The following is a 16,192-nucleotide window of genomic DNA, read 5'->3' as shown; positions in this document are numbered from 1 at the left end:
TAAATAAGGTTATACTTATTTAACCTATTTTATTACGGTGGGCCCTAATTCAATGACTGATTTCTTATAAGAGGGAAATTTGGATACAGACAGACACAGAAGGAGGATGCCATGTGATGACAGAGGCAAAGATCGGAGTGATGAAGCTGCAAACTGAGGAATGCCTAGGATTGCCAGCAACCACCAGAAACTAGGAAGAGGAAAGGAAGGATATTCTCTTAGAACCTTCAGAGAGAGCATGGCCCTGCCAATATCTTGATTTCAGACTTTTATCCTCCAGAACTGAGAGAGAATAAATTTCTGTTGTTTTACACCACCTGGTTTATGGTACTTTGTTACAGCAACCTTAGGAAACTGATATAGCCTCTAAGGCAAATATTGTAAATTTGACTACATTTTTATATGAAACTTCTATATGACAAACGAACTATAAGCCAAATTAAAGGAGAGACCAGAGAAGATGCTTACCATAAGTATAATAAACAAATTAGCATCTATTATATATAAAGAACTCCTACAAACCAATAAAAAGACTGATTAGGCATTTTAGTGAAGAAAAAATACAGTTAACATGTATATGAAAAGATGTTTAACTACACTTATAATGGAGAAGTAAAAAATAAGATTGTGTTCTGCACGTTCTGCAAAAGACATTTTTGTTTTGTTCTGTGGGGGTTTTTTTAGGGAGGTGAGGAGATTGGCATTGCTCATTGTTGGTGGGGATATTTTTAAAGAGGTGCTAATATAGTGTTTTTGAGAATACAGCTTGGTGCACTTATTTTAGAAGCTAATTTAACAGCATTTTTAAAATGCACTTTCTCCCTATTTACCTGGCAGAAATATTCTCACATATGCACATTGAAGGATGACAAGGATTTATATTCAGAATTGTTAGTATTTGTTCAAAAAATGAAAAAAGGAACAGCCTAAATGTGCAATAGTAACAATTAACATAAATTCTGATATACCCATATACAGCAAAAAAAATTTTTTTAAGATTATAGAGCAAATGTACTGATGTGGCACAATCTTTAAGACATTTTAAGTGGGGCAAAAGTAACTTGCAGAACAAGTATATCAATTGTGTTTATTTATAAAACTGTTTCTACATGTATATATAAGTAGTTCTAACTGCATTGAAAAAGATCTAGGAAGGATAAACCTAAACATTACAGTGTTGGTTAGACTGATAAGGGATGATCTGTGTTGTTCAAGGGGGACTTGCCCTTTGATGTTTTTGTTTATGTTTGTTGTGATAATGCCTTCACAACATAAAATATAAAGTATATTTCATACTTTAAAAAAATCACTTATACAGCAACTGCACTCCTTCAGGTTTGGAGCATTGCATGTAATCTAAAATTTGGCATTCAGAAATTCATCTTTCATATATATGTAATTTATTTAGAAATTAATATATATTTACAGAAGAGTTACAAGATCAGCACAGAGAACTCCCAATTAACTTCACCCAAATTCCCCAGTTGTTAACATTTTACCACATTTGCTTTCTCTTTCTCTCAGCCATGATCTTTATTCTTTTCCTGAACCGTTTGAGAGGAAGTTGAAGATTTATCACCTTTAAATTCTTTGTTTTCTCCCAAGTAAGGACACCGTCCTGTTTATATGTACATATAAAAATAGCTTTATGCATTATAAACACTCAGTTTTACATATTGTTCTGCAACTTGCTTCTCCCTCACTGCCCCCGCCTCAACTCTCCTCTCAAAAATGCAGTTATCCAGGGGCTTCCCTGGTGGCGCAGTGGTTGAGAGTCCTCCTGCCGATGCAGGGGACACGGGTTCGTGCCCCGGCCCGGGAGGATCCCACATGCCGCGGAGCCTGCGCGTCCGGAGTCTGTGCTCCACAATGGGAGAGGCCACAACAGTGAGAGGCCCGTGTACCTCAAAAAAAAAAAAAAAAAAATGCAGTTATCCAAATCAAGAAACTAACACTTATACAGCATTACCTTGTAATCCATAGAACCCATTCAGATTTCATCAGCTTTCCTGGCAATGTCTCCTTTCTCCTTCTGGCTCAGGGTCCAATCCAGGATCATAATTACATTTCTTTTTGTGTCTCTTAAGTTTTCTTCAACCTTAAGTTACCCAGGCTTTTCTGGTCTTTCATGATCTTGACAGTTTTAAAAAGTAAAGTCTTTCCTTGTGTATGCTTTCCCTCAACATATGGCCATTTGATGTTTCCTCATCTTCCAACTCAAGACAAGAAGCCTTGGCAAGAATGGTACAGAAAGAATGCTGTGCTCTTTTCATTAATTGGTCAGAAGGCACCTGGTGGTGACCTGATCCACCACTGGTGATACTAACCTTGATCACCTGTCAAGTTTGTGTCTGCCAGCTTTTTGCACTGCAGAGTCACCACTTTTTTCATTTGTAAAATAGTATATATTTTATGGGGAGATCATCAGAGACTATGCCAATATAGTCAGCCCTCTGTATCCATAGGTTCTGCATCCTCAGATTCAGCCAACCATGGATTCAAAGTATTCAGAAAGAAAATTCCAGAAAGTTCCAAAAGCAAAACTTGAATTTGCTGTGTGGACTCATGAGATAGTATTTTAGTAACAGATTTTAGTAACCCACTGAATATCATTAATTATTTTTATGTTCAAACTCTCATTTTTTGACCAGTGAGAACCCCTTCAAGGGGGCTTCTGCATCATTTTGACAAGCCCTCATCATGCTTATTGCACTTCCTTACTGTGGTAGGCTGAATAATGGCCCCCCACAGATATCCACATCCTAATTCCCTGAACTGACGTGGATTATGTGAGTGGGCCCAGTGTAATCACAAGGGTCCTTACAAAGGGAGGCGTAGCAGTAGGGTCAGAAAAAGGAAAGAAGAAGGCAATGTGATAACAGAAGCAGAGGGTCAGAGGATGATATGAAGATGCCTCATTACTGGCCTTGAGGATGAAGGAAGTGGTCATGAACTCTAAAATGATGAATATTCCTTTTTTACTTCTTGCATCTCTTGTATATTGTGAAGAAATCTAAGCATTTTATAGCCTTGTATGGGTTCTTCTTAAGATAGAAACTAAGCTACATTTTCCAAATACTGATTTTTTTCCCTACCCTCTTGAATTCTAACATGATTTTGTTATAGTTACCCTATAGATGGATGCATCTGGCCTTCACTTTTACTGGAGCCACTTTGGAAAACTTAAGTACAAAATAATCTGCCTTTTATAAGTTTTGTGACAAAACTTCGGTAGGAGACTTATAAAGATTCAGATTAATGCTTACAAATTACTTTGGTGATTATATTTAGTAGTATAGCAGTCTGACAATACAGTGTTTAAGGAAGAGTCAGTAGCAAGGGTAAAATCATAGGTAACTGGGCCATCGAGTACATCATTTGCTATTGTGATTCTGTATTTCCAGGACTATAGCCCATATTTCTGGGACGTTGATATAAAACTAATCAAGTTGGTATGTTGATCCATAACTTATGCAAACTTAGGTCCCAAGGGTCTTGTTTTTTTTTGTTTTTTTTGTTTTTTTTGCGGTATGCGGGCCTCTCACTGTTGTGGCCTCTTCCCATTGCGGAGCACAGGCTCCGAACGCGCAGGCTCAGCGGCCATGGCTCATGGGCCCAGCCGCTCCGTGGCATATGGGATCCTCCCGGACCGGGGCACGAACCCGTATCCCCTGCATTGGCAGGCGGACTCTCAACCACTGCGCCACCAGGGAGGCCCCCAAGGGTCTTGTTTTAAGAGGGACATCTGGATATGAGAAATTGATACAAGTATAAATTTTGAATTCAGCCAAACTCAGGTAAAAATTCTAGAAATGATGCTTCCTAGTGAGGCAGCTGTGAGCAAGGCACTTAATTTCTTTGAATTTAAGTTCTTTTATTTCTAAAAGGGAGATGATAGTATCTTACAGGGTTGTAGGAATTAAATGAGAATGTAAAAATGCTAGACATGTGTTCAATAAATAGTAGCTATTATTAATAAGAATAATTTTATTTGCCTAAAGTAATTTATTATAGTGCAAATCAATCTGATGATAATTACCATAAAGTATCTCTTCTTTCTCATCCTTCCATTAGCAATAGATGGAAGTTATTTTTCATTCTTTGTTTCAAGAAATGTTAGAGTGTACATGGGTTAATCAAATTGTATATACATTATATACAATAAAGTATCTAGTAAATAAAGAGATTACATTATGTTGGTACTAAAGTGGTATATGTCCTTAAGGGTTCCATGTCAGTGTTCTTTCTGTATTCAGAATTGTTTCAGAGATGCAATGTTGCCAAACAATGATTGGGTTTTTGCTGTTAGTTGACAATGTAACCATGGCCACAATTAGTTTGATACCAAACTAATTATTATGGTTATTATATAATTACTTTAGATTATAATTTAACTTTGGTGATGTAGCTACTATTTCTGCCAGTTTTAGTAGTTTCTATTGAAATGAGAGTCTAGAAAGGAGAAAAGTGTATTCAGATGTATGCCTTTTACATTTTACATCAGGTGGCTAGTCCATAGAGATATGATCTTGAGTCAGTTGTTAGAAAACAGATAAAATAGGAAATGTAAGATTTCTTCTTTAATAAAACTGTCCAGATTATTATTATTTCACCATAATGGCAGATCTGCCAGGGAAATTAAAATAAAATTTCCTCCCTACGGAGATTCTGCCTGCTCCAGCTAAAGCTGTGTATATACAGGGAATGCCAGGAAATTCTGACATATTGTTGGAGCGAACACTTCAAACATCTTGTGTTTTTTCTGTTATAGCAACTTCACTGTGTGGTGGTTGGAAGTGAAAATGCCAAGCGGTATTTTGAAGCAGTTCAAGGATCAAAAGAGCATCGAGGAGAGCTTTTTGGGGTCTATAATCTCTTCAAACTGAGGTCCCAAGGGTCTTGTCTTACAAGGGACATCCTAGAGGTGTGAAATTTTTCTCTGATTTTTTTCAATATTTTAAACATGGATTTCTCCCTCAGGAAAATTGCTGGTGCCTTTTCAGAGAAAGTTTTGGTTTTCTTCTTAAAAAATGTTTTATGTTTAGAATTTCTACTTTTATAGAAATAGGAAATGAATTACTGTACCTCTAAACTAAGATTTTCCCCATGCATAGTTATAAATAATGTACATATACAAATTCAGATACATATACAAGACAGTATGACCTCCAAGGCCATTTTCAGACGGTAAAGAGAAATTTATTACTTTGAAAACAGCTGTTGAAGTCAGGAACTAAAAAAAGAGACTTTCCTAAATAAACAAAAATATAAAATGTGTTTTGATTAAAAGTTACCAAATACTCCCTGAGATGCACTCTCATGTCTCATGGAGATTTTTGTTTTCTGTTCCCAATAAAAATTCCACACCAATATTTCAAACTCTCCCAGTTGTGTTCATCCTCAGGATACAGATGTTTCTTATTCTTAACAGGATATTTATATCCTTTAAAAAATCTTTTAAATTCTTTAATATACCAGAGTACTAAGAATATTAACCTATTTTTTAGTTAATATTGATATGAGTATCATAAAATCCTGGACTATCATTTTTTTCAATCCCATCATCATACAGTTGAGGAAACTGAGTCTTGGAAAACTTAAGGATATTTCCTTTAACTTCCAGGACTTTGTAGTAAAACCTTAATATACTTCATTTTTTTTAATAGTACCATAAAAACAGTTCAAGGAACAATTGGTCCCTGTCCTTAAAGAACTTAGACCATCTTTATGGGAGGTGGAAGAGAACATTTACATACTGAACACGTAACATCAGTAAGCATATGTTAAGCAAGTTTAGTAGCAGTTCAAACGTGATCATCAATGGTTGGGGAAGAGGAAGGTATGTATGATTTGTATGTTGTGAATATTACAACTATTATACAATGTCTGATATATATTGCTGAGTTTTTATTTTATAGTAACTATTTGATTCTGAATTGAGTGACCCATTTAAAGTCTCCCTTTCTCTGTCTCTTTCTTGTTTTGAATATGCTATTTCTCTGATGGACTTGTTCTTTCCCATTCCTCTTCTATAATCAGTAAATAGCCTTGTTTGTCCTCCAGGACCCCCTCAGATCCTACGTCCAGCGTTGGGTAGTACTACCCAACGTACTAGAGTATATTCATGTTTCTAATTTGAAATCATTATCTGTAAAATGTATTAGTATTATATTACTTGTTCTGTTTTCTGCTGTGTATCAAATAGTTTTGTTCTCTTTTTTATCAGAATAGCCACCTATTCCTCTGTTAAAAAAGTGTTAGGTAAGACATTCCATATGACAAGTTATTAAACGGAAAGTTCTCTTATTCTCTGGTTGTCCTAAATATATGTTGTTTCTCCTCCAGGATTGTTTATTAATGACAGGACCCTCCATATCTTATACTTTGTTTATGGTAAAATATGCTTAACTGCTTGCTAGGCACATCATTGGCACTCAATTATTAAATTAAATTTTGAATTAAAAATGCTCATTTGTTATCAATCAGAATTTCGTAGATTCATGCTGTGCTTTTGGCCAAACGATGTTTTAAAATATTATTAGTCCAAGCCCTGCATAATGGAAACATATATTATAAAGTAAAAGAAGTATTTTACTTCCTATGATACATTTTTAATTTTTAAAGGTTGTAGAAAAATTCCTTTTAAAATGATTTAAGATGTAGAAATTTGAATATATAGAACACTTTTAATCTGATGATTTCTGGGCAATTTAGTTCTATTTTGCATTGACTTTCTTTTAATGGTTTCCCTTTAGCGATAGATATTGAGAGCTAATGTCACAAATATTTATTGAGTATATGTTAAATGTCCAATACTATACATCATAGGACTAGGCATACAGAAATGAATAAAACAGACAAGAAGCCCTGCATACAAAATTTTACATTCTATTTGGGGGAAACAAATAATAAAGAGAAATATAACTGAAGTTAGTATATTATGATGATAGATTCTAAGGATAAAAATAGAGCAAGTAGATGAATAAGTTCTAGAGATCTACTACACAGCATGGTGAGTATTGTCAACAATACTATTATTATATACCCCAAAACTGCTAAAGGACTAGATCTTAAATGTTCTCACCACATGAAAGAATTGATAATTATATGCCATATTAGAGGTGTTAACTAAAGCTATGATGATAATCATATTACAGTATATAAATATATCAAATTAACACCTCATAGACCTTAAACGTACACAGTATTATATGTAAATTATATCTCAAAAAAAAACAAATAGAGCAAGGAAGGGAAATAGGGAGACTGTCAAGGAAAGAGCATTACAATTTTAGATGGAGTAGCCAAGGAAGGATGCACTATGAGATTGCATTTGATTCTTTGAAGAGACAAGAAAGGAAGAGGTGTTTTAGACAGAGGAACAAATGCAAACAAAGGCCCTGAGGGAGGAGCATGCCCAGCATGATTTCAAAATGGCAAGGAAGCCAAAGTGGCTGGAGTGGAGTAATCAAAAGAGCAAAAGATGGGGCCAGAGAAATGACAGGAAACCAGATCCTGCAGGAACTTTGGCTTTGACTTGAGTGAGAACAAAAGCAATTAGAGTTCTGAACAGCAGAATGACATAGTCTGATCTATACTATCTATTCTAAATGTTAAGAATTGGACTATAGAAGTACAAGAGCAGAAGCAAGAAGCCAGGTAGGAGGATACTGCAACAATCCAGCCAAGAGATGGTGGTTTGGGCCAGAGGGTAGTGGTGGATGCCCTGACGCACTGACAGGATTTGCTGCTGGATCGTCTGATAGGGTATGAGAAACAGGAGTTAAGGATGACTCCAAGTCAACAGAAGACTGGAGTTGCCATTTACCTATCACAAAGGGGTTCTGACAGTTTGTAGATATCTGTTGCTGCCAGTTGCATCTGTTGTAGGCATTTGGTTTCTGTTGAAGAGATAAAAGGGAGTTCTCGGACAGAGGCTTCCCATTCCCTTACAGTAATAGCCTCTAGGCACTGGAAGAAAAGATCTCATGACAATTCAGGAACTCTTTATCATTCTTTCAAGTTCTTTAGGGGTGATTCTCACTTGTTGCCCTGGATACCAGGTAACTGGAACCATGCCATTGCTATATTATGAATATTGGTGTATTCGTAAGTTGGATATTTGTAACTCTGGTGATGATAGTATTATTTCCCCTTGTTCTATCAACAAATAAAGGCTTGAAAAGAGAAATAAATTTATTTCCTTTTGAAGAAGAATTTAATATTCTAGAATCTAGGCCATTAAATATCTCTGCTAAATGATATACCAAAAGCTATAAAAGCATACTTTCCTAAAAGATGTAGCAAACCTATTATCTAATTAAGATTTTTTTAGTTTTATATTAGATGGATATTTTCATTTTAATGTCTACTACACTGAAGGAATCATTAAACATATTTTAATGAATATGAACTATAAACACACGAGCAATATAAACTAGAATATCGAGTTCCCAATACGCAACATTATCTGTGGTATTTAAAATGTTGATAATATGTCCTTACAGTTATTGCAGTATTATATAATATTTACACATATACAATAGTTATATAGTTATCATATAGACATAGTTATTGTGGCTATCACTACTGAGTAAATTTTTAACATTTTTTCACTCTCCCTCCCTACTAGGGCTTTTACTGGAGTTTGCTGAAAAATGTTATTAGTTATCTATCAGAAAAAGTAAGCTTATGATAAGAAGTAAGAATTTTTTATGAGCCCAGCCGGCTTCCACTGTGCCTCTATACTACCTAAGAATTATGATCATTTAAAAATATATATGAATTCCTTAATTAGCAAATTGAAAAATAGCATTAAGAGAGTTAAAGCAGGCTGTACTCAAATTTTTTTTTTTTTTTTGGCCATACCACGCATCTTGCAGAATCTTAGTTCCCTGACCAGGGATCGAACCCAGGCCCATGGCAGTGAAATCGCAGAGTCCTAAACCACTGGACCACCAGGGAATTCCCTGTACTAAGTTTTCTTAACTCTAAGTTTTAGCATGCAGTTGCTGTTGTTTATCTGGTTGTTTCTACCCTATATTTTACACAGTTATTTGCATTCTTTATAGAGAGAAGGCCAAGTGGAAGCAGGGATCATGACAGCTACAACATGGTTGAAAGAGGAACCTCCAGTATACAAACTAGAAACAGTAAGCAATCTTTGAATCTGTAGCCTAGAACTCCTGGGAAACATGTATGTGAAGATTTTAAGTTTCTTTTCCTTTTCCTTCATTTTTCAATGTGTAAAGAACATGTTTTTTTAAAAAAAGTCAAGGACACAAAGAGGACTGTCAGTAAAATTAATAATTTAGGCTAATATTTCATATCATATCATAAAAAAAAATTCAGGAGCAGTCACCAGGTGTTTACATCCAAACTGGAATTTTAACTATGCCAAACTGTAAATCCAAAATTAAATGCACTGTATAGGTAACCAATCCAACCTAAATAATTTTTTTTTACTAAACAACAAATTAAATGGAAAAATAGCAATCAATGTATATTTAAAATTATTAAATTCAAACACCAAACTCACTCTCTGACTCAAGCAGATATTTTGAGTCCTTTGTCTTATGGTAGTTTGTCATCTCACATACTACAAAATCTATACTGTCATCATAAAGTCTTTTTAAAAGTAAAGAATATATGTAGAAGATTTTTTTTAATTGTTGTTGCTATTTTTTTCTTGTTTTTTTTTTTAAGGGATTTAACTCTAAATTTGTACTAGCCCAAAGATATAATGGGCTATATGATAACTATATATTATGATATAACATATATATATATGATATAACAGTATATCATATAACGGTATGATAACTATATGCAATGATAACTATAAATTTATAACACCCCTATAAATTTATATAACCAAGTATGGGGTGAATATTTTTCTAAATTTATAGAAATACATGAGTATCAAATGTTGGCAGAAGTATTACCAGATAATACTTTCCCAAAATCTTTTACTAATGAAGCCTCAGTTTTCAGAAACTGAGAATGTATTTAGCTCTAATTAATGTGAAAAAAGTAAATATTGGATTTAAATTTGTAGCAAATTTTACTTCAAAATAGCTTCAATATTTTCTTTATTTATGGTGGCCAAGATCCTATCCAATCTATTTTTAATCAATTAGAAACATTTTCCAGTTGGGAATTCTTTAGCTCCTACAAATTTGTTTTGTTTTTAATGCATGATTGAAAGTATCTGCTGGACTGTCATAAGCAATAAGTTGTGTGCTTTTCACTTTGAGGCCAGAATCCGTCTCTGCATCTTATAAGCTAACAGCTCTGCTCTGTGTTTTTCTTATAAATAACTTGATCATTTAATATTCTAGTTTTAACTTTTATTTATTTGGAAAGTTATTCAACTTTAAAAGAGTATACCAGACTGTAATATTAAATCCTTTATGTTTGTTTACTATCAATAAATGTTTTACTTTTAGAAAATACCAAGTAATATACTTGTACATAAATTATCTGCCCAAATTCAATTCCCCTCCAGTGTGATAGATTTGATATCCTTATTTTGACGGTTTCTAATGTTTCCACCATTGCTTCTTATATAGGCTAGGGAGCCTGACTGTCAAGAACACAAAGGTCCCGAACAGCCTGCAGAACCACTAGCAAAAGAAGCATGTGATCTCTGCAGTGATTTTAGTGAAGATGAATCAGTAGGAAACTCAATAATAAAGACTGCTAAAAACAAAGCATCTGACTCAAGTAAAGCTTCAGGTTCTCCTGGACAGCTTACCTTACTCCAGTGTGGTTTCTCTAAATTGTTTGAGACAAAATGTGAAGCAGTTGAGGATAGTGATGAAAATATTGCCTCTGACGATGAAAGTTCTGATGAACAGCCCACATGCCTTTCAACAGGAGCCAAAGATGTTGGTTGTAGGAAAAGTCAAGACTCTCTTGGTACTTCAAAGCATCAGAAATTCACTAACATCCTAAATCCAAATGGAAAATATATTTTTGATAAAACTGAGATTTTAGAACAGAATATTTCTTCTGAGTCTGATGATGAGAAAAATTTTAAAAATACAGTTGACCACCATTGCATTTCACAGGATGTCACAGAATCAGAAGATAGTGATATCATCTTTCCCACACAGTACAAAACTCAAAGATTCCTCAAGAAGAGTGTAAGGTTTAAGCCACCTGTGGATGGATCTGAAGATTCTGAAACAGAAAACCCTGTAAATATAAGAAATAATGGTGATAATAGAAAGACCAATGTCAGAGGAAATGGACTAATTTCAAAACAATTAAATCCTGAGAACAAGACCCTAAAATCTAATACAAAAAGAAAATGCAGTAGTGATATTAGTGACGAATCTGATGACATTGAAATTTCCTCCAAGTCAAGATTAAGAAAGAAAAGAACTACTAGTTCTCTGAGACTTAAGAGAAAAGAGGAAAATAAAAGGGAACTTTACACTTTTCCAAAAACAATGAAAAAAACAAACCAACTGTGTGCAACAGATGAAGCCTATACCTCTCAGGCTATTGATGATTTTACATCCTCAGATGATGATTTATCTGTTAGCCACATCAGTGTCTCTAAACAGAACCATAGACCAAAAACTATAAAAAATAGAATCAGTTTCTCTTCAAAATTACCTAGCCATGAGAAAAACAGCACTTTCATACCAAGAAAACCAATGAAATTTCCAAATAAGAGCATTGTCAATCAAGATCAGATGTGTGAATCAATGGATAAATTTTTAGGTAACTGCAGATATATTCTGAAAACTTTCCTTTGCATATTTGTTTCGTGCAATCAAATAGTTCCGCAAGAGATTCTTGAATTAACTTGAATTAGCTCTACAATCAAGATGCTACACTGAGACACAGTGAGGAAGTGGGTGGTAGCAGGATAAAGGGGAAGACCACCTAGGTCAAGATAGAGAACTTTGTCATCTAGACCAGGACCCCTTCCATGTGGCCCATCTGAATCACAACCTTCCCATACACTAATTATTCTAACTTTTTTGCATTTTTATGGCTTTATTAAATGTATATACATTTGATACTAATGTGTATCCCTAGACATTATAGTTTAGTCTCACTCATTAAAAAAATTTTATATAGCTTAATGTATAGGATTCCTCCTCCATCCCTTTTGTTTCTTTACAATTTATATGATTTCTCTGTTGAAGAAACCAGGCCAATTGTTTTCTGCAACTTGCATATTGTGGATTGGTGCAGTTGGACATATTTCTCCACCCTCTATATTTCCTGAAAATGAGCAGTTGGCGTCTCACACTATATCAAACTCAGGTTCAATCCCTTTGACAAAACAAAAGTTAGTGTTTGACAGAATGTATGCTGGTTTCTCTCTTTGTGATCTGAGCAGCCATTGATGCTTAATGCCTAGAATTATTTATTCATTCAGAGTAGCAAAATGACATTTTCTACTTCTCTCATTTCTTTTTCATTTGTTAGTTAGGATGCTTCTGTAAGGAGATACTTCCTCTCATCTACTATTACTTACCCAGTGGTACAGTTCATATAGAGAAGGCAGGAAAAATAATTTCTTTAACAGCTTTTAGTATAATAAATTGATTTCCTATCATCCTTAGATTTCTTTTCTTAAAATCATTATGAATTAATTGATTCAAACACATTTAATGAGTCCAAATCCATTTCAATTAATATTATTGAGGCTCAATTTTCCCATCTTTGGACAGTGGGAGCCTTTAAAATTGAGCATTTTGATTCCTGAGATCTTTAACATGATGCTAATCATCTTTGATACCTATCAGGTATTACAGGATGTTCCATCATGCATTTTTGCCTCAGACCTAAAATCAGTCATTTCTCTAAGAAGTCTTGGTTTCTTTTAGTGAGAAAGTGTGTTTCAAGACCACAGTCTGGTGCTAGGAGTGATCATTACTACTACTTGCTTGGGCCTTTTCAGTGGATAAATTGTTTGTGTTACGTATGTTTATATGTATGTGTGTATGTATATATAGGTATATATGAGTTTATATGTGTATTTATGTACATGTATGTATTTTTATATATGATGATAAAATATTTCATGAATTCATATTGATACTTCCATATTTGTACTTACTTTGGGGGTATAGGGTTTAACCTCTATCATATTTACATACCACTTCTATGCTGATAATACCGGTTCTTTGGCATATAGGGAATGATTTAATTATAATCTATAATTACTCATGTTTTATCCATGTTACACAAAAGTCAAATAAGAAAAAGATTATTATAATTCCTAGAAACATTAAGGTTTTGGGGTGGTTTTTTTTTTTGTATATACTCTCCCATTTTTGCCCATTTTTAAAATGGATATATTATGTCTTCATTGTCAACACACATGAATATTGCATTATACTCTCTTCTCTTAGACTTCATTTATTCTTGGTTTGCAGGTAACTATAAATTTAATGCTTCTCATTAGTCAATGTCTCTTATGTCAATGTCTCTCTAGTCATTTTGGTTGTCTGAAGTTTATTTTCTAGTAGATCCCTTATTTCTAGTAGATCCCGGGAAGTACTCATGAGAGTAATATTCCCTGAGATACTTGTTCATAGAAGTTTGTGCCCTTTATACTTAAAAGTCATTTTTTCTGGATATAAAATTCTTGGCTTACACTTTCTTTTCTTAAGTATTTTAAATATGTAGCTTCATTTTCTTCTGGCATGAAGTATTGTGCTATGTGTTCTTTTTTTTTTTTTCTTAGATTCCCAAAGTATGTTTTTTCTTTTCCTTATTTTCTAGTAATTTTACTAGATTATATTTTGGTGTTTGTCTTAGCTCAGGCTGCTGTAACAAGTTACCATAGACTGGGTGGCTTAAACAACATTTATTTCTCACAGTTTGGGAGGCTGGAAGTCCAAGATGGGGAAGGGTTCTTGATTAGGGCCCTCTTCCTGGTTTGCAGATCACTGCCTTCTTGCTGTCTTTACATGGTCGAGAGAGAAATCATCTCTCTCATGTCTTTTATTATAAGGGCACTAATCTCATTCATTAGGGCTCCACCCTCAAGACCTAATTGTCTCCCAAAGGCCTAACCTCCAAACACCATCACATTGGGGATTAGGGCTTCAACATATGAGTTTTGAGGGGACACAAATATTCAGTCCATAGTAGTCTGGATCAATATTCTCATAGTGTAGTTTCAACTCAGTTTTTATTTAAGGAAAGCTTATTTGTACTAGTATTTTTAGTTACTTGTTCTATTCCTTTACTTTGACTTTCCTCTTCAGGAATTTCTGTTATTCAAATGTTCAGTCTTCTTTGCCTGTCTTCAGTATTTGTCACATTCTCCCAAATCCTATTTTATTTATTTTTCATTTCTTTTGCTTTTTAAAAATGTCCTTCTATTCCTCTTAAATCAATATCTATTGTGTTTATTCTCTCTTATGTTCCTTCTAATTTAGTCTCCATTTCTGAATTTTTTTTAAAATTTCTTTGTCTTTCTGAGTTCTGCCACTCATTTCTGAGTTATTCTAATTCTGATTTATATTGTTGGTTCCTATATTTTACCATTTTCTTAAGGTGTTTTACCTAATTTTGAAATCAATTACAATTTTGTTGTTTTGTAAGCATATCTTTCTGGCATATTTTCATTGTAGGGATATTATTCTGCTGCTTATTCTCTTTACTCTTATAATTTTTATGAGATTTGACCCTGTTACTCATTTTTATAGAAATTCTTTTCCCTGAATTTTTTTAAATGAGGCAGAGTTTAAAAAATCTTTTCTAATTTCACAGAGATTCATATTTGTTATTTTTCTATAGTGTTCAAAACTATGATAGGATTTCCTGTTTCTGTTTACCCTGCTTTGCTCTAGACCATCTCTTTCCCTCATCCCTGTTCTTCCTATTCTGCTCATTTTGACTCCATCCCAGCAGTTTTTCCTCATTGTATGGCCCTGGTCTGGGAGCCCTGGTGGGTTAGTTTGGGGAGTTCCTTAGGGCTAGCTTGCCCCAGCCCCTCAGGCCTTCTTACCACAGCCCCCTGTACGCTGTACTCAGCTTTAGAGAATGCAGAACCTTCCCAGATCCAGCTGCTGATCTCCAAATAACCCACTGTGCTAGGGTCTCCTGTTCTCCGATCCATCAGATGCCACCCTGTCACTTCCTTCTTCCTTCACACAGACCCTGATGCCATGCAGAGTGTGTAGCTATTAGTGGGTTATACCCTCCCTCTTGTATTTTAGGGCTAATAGGAGTATCTTGTCATCTAATTTTGTTGTAAGTGTTGTCCTTTGCTTTTGGTTTTGCAGTCTAGTTGTTCTCATGTTCTCATGTGGGGATTTAGAGAGATTGAAAAACTGCTTCCCCTTACCACCATCTGCTGAGAATCTGATTAGTAGTTTTTGTTTTTTTTTTTTGTGGGGGGGTGTATGGTGCGCGGTCCTCTCACTGTCGTGGCCTCTTCCGTTGCGGAGCACAGGCTCTGGACGCGCAGGCTCAGCGGCCATGGCTCATGGGCCCAGCCACTCTGCAGCATGTGGGATCTTCCCGGACTGGGGCACAAACCTGCATCCCCTGCATCAGCAGGCAGACTCTCAACCACTGCACCATCAGGGAAAGCCCTGATTAGTAGTTTTTAAGAGTTAGCATTGGGCTTCCCTGGTGGCGCAGTGGTTGAGAGTCCGCCTGCCGATGCAGGGGAAGCGGGTTCGTGCCCCGGTCTGGGAAGATCCCACATGCCGCGGAGCGGCTGGGCCCGTGAGCCATGGCCGCTGAGCCTGCGCGTCCGGAGCCTGTGCTCCGCAATGGGAGAGGCCACAACAGTGAGAGGCCCGCGTACCACAAAAAAAAAAAAAAAAAAAAAAAAAAGAGTTAGCATTGCTTTCAAAAGTGTCTCACTCATTCCCAAAAAAACTACATGAAAGAATCTGATATGTAAGCAAGCTTATATTTTGATAAGCTTTCTTTTGTGGTTATTTAGTAGTGTCATTTAAAAGTTCATTATGATATATATTTTGATACCCTTGTAATTAAGTACAGGTTTACCCTGCTCTCCTAAAGTAGGGCCTTCCTATGTAACTTTGTAAGCTGAAATGGTGTAAAGCAAAGAAGCAATTACCTTAGGACACATCTTGTTAATGGTTGCACAGAATAAATCCAGATAAAGCACAGATGCTCACAGACACAGTCCAAAACTATGATGGCTTGGTGCTGAGATGCTGAGTGTCATTCCTGGGGA

General features: G+C 35.2%; 1 protein-coding gene across 1 annotated transcript in view; it reads left to right on the top strand.

Moving 5' to 3' along the window:
• The window catches only part of ERCC6L2 (ERCC excision repair 6 like 2), a gene marked incomplete at both ends in the record, with an annotated part of 144,296 nt that overhangs the window by 96,823 nt on the left and 31,281 nt on the right, over window positions 1–16,192 (top strand). Inside the window, 3 exons of the mRNA XM_079706837.1 lie at window positions 4,772–4,924; window positions 9,072–9,152; window positions 10,572–11,733. Of these exons, the coding sequence (XP_079562963.1) occupies window positions 4,772–4,924; window positions 9,072–9,152; window positions 10,572–11,733 (1,396 nt within the window). The remainder of the gene's footprint in view (window positions 1–4,771; window positions 4,925–9,071; window positions 9,153–10,571; window positions 11,734–16,192) is intronic.

Source organism: Hyperoodon ampullatus, assembly GCF_949752795.1.
Source record: "Hyperoodon ampullatus genome assembly, chromosome: 6".
NCBI lineage: Eukaryota > Metazoa > Chordata > Mammalia > Artiodactyla > Ziphiidae > Hyperoodon > Hyperoodon ampullatus.
The sequence above is the reverse complement of the archived record's forward strand: the minus strand, read 5'-3'. Positions and strand labels throughout refer to the sequence as shown.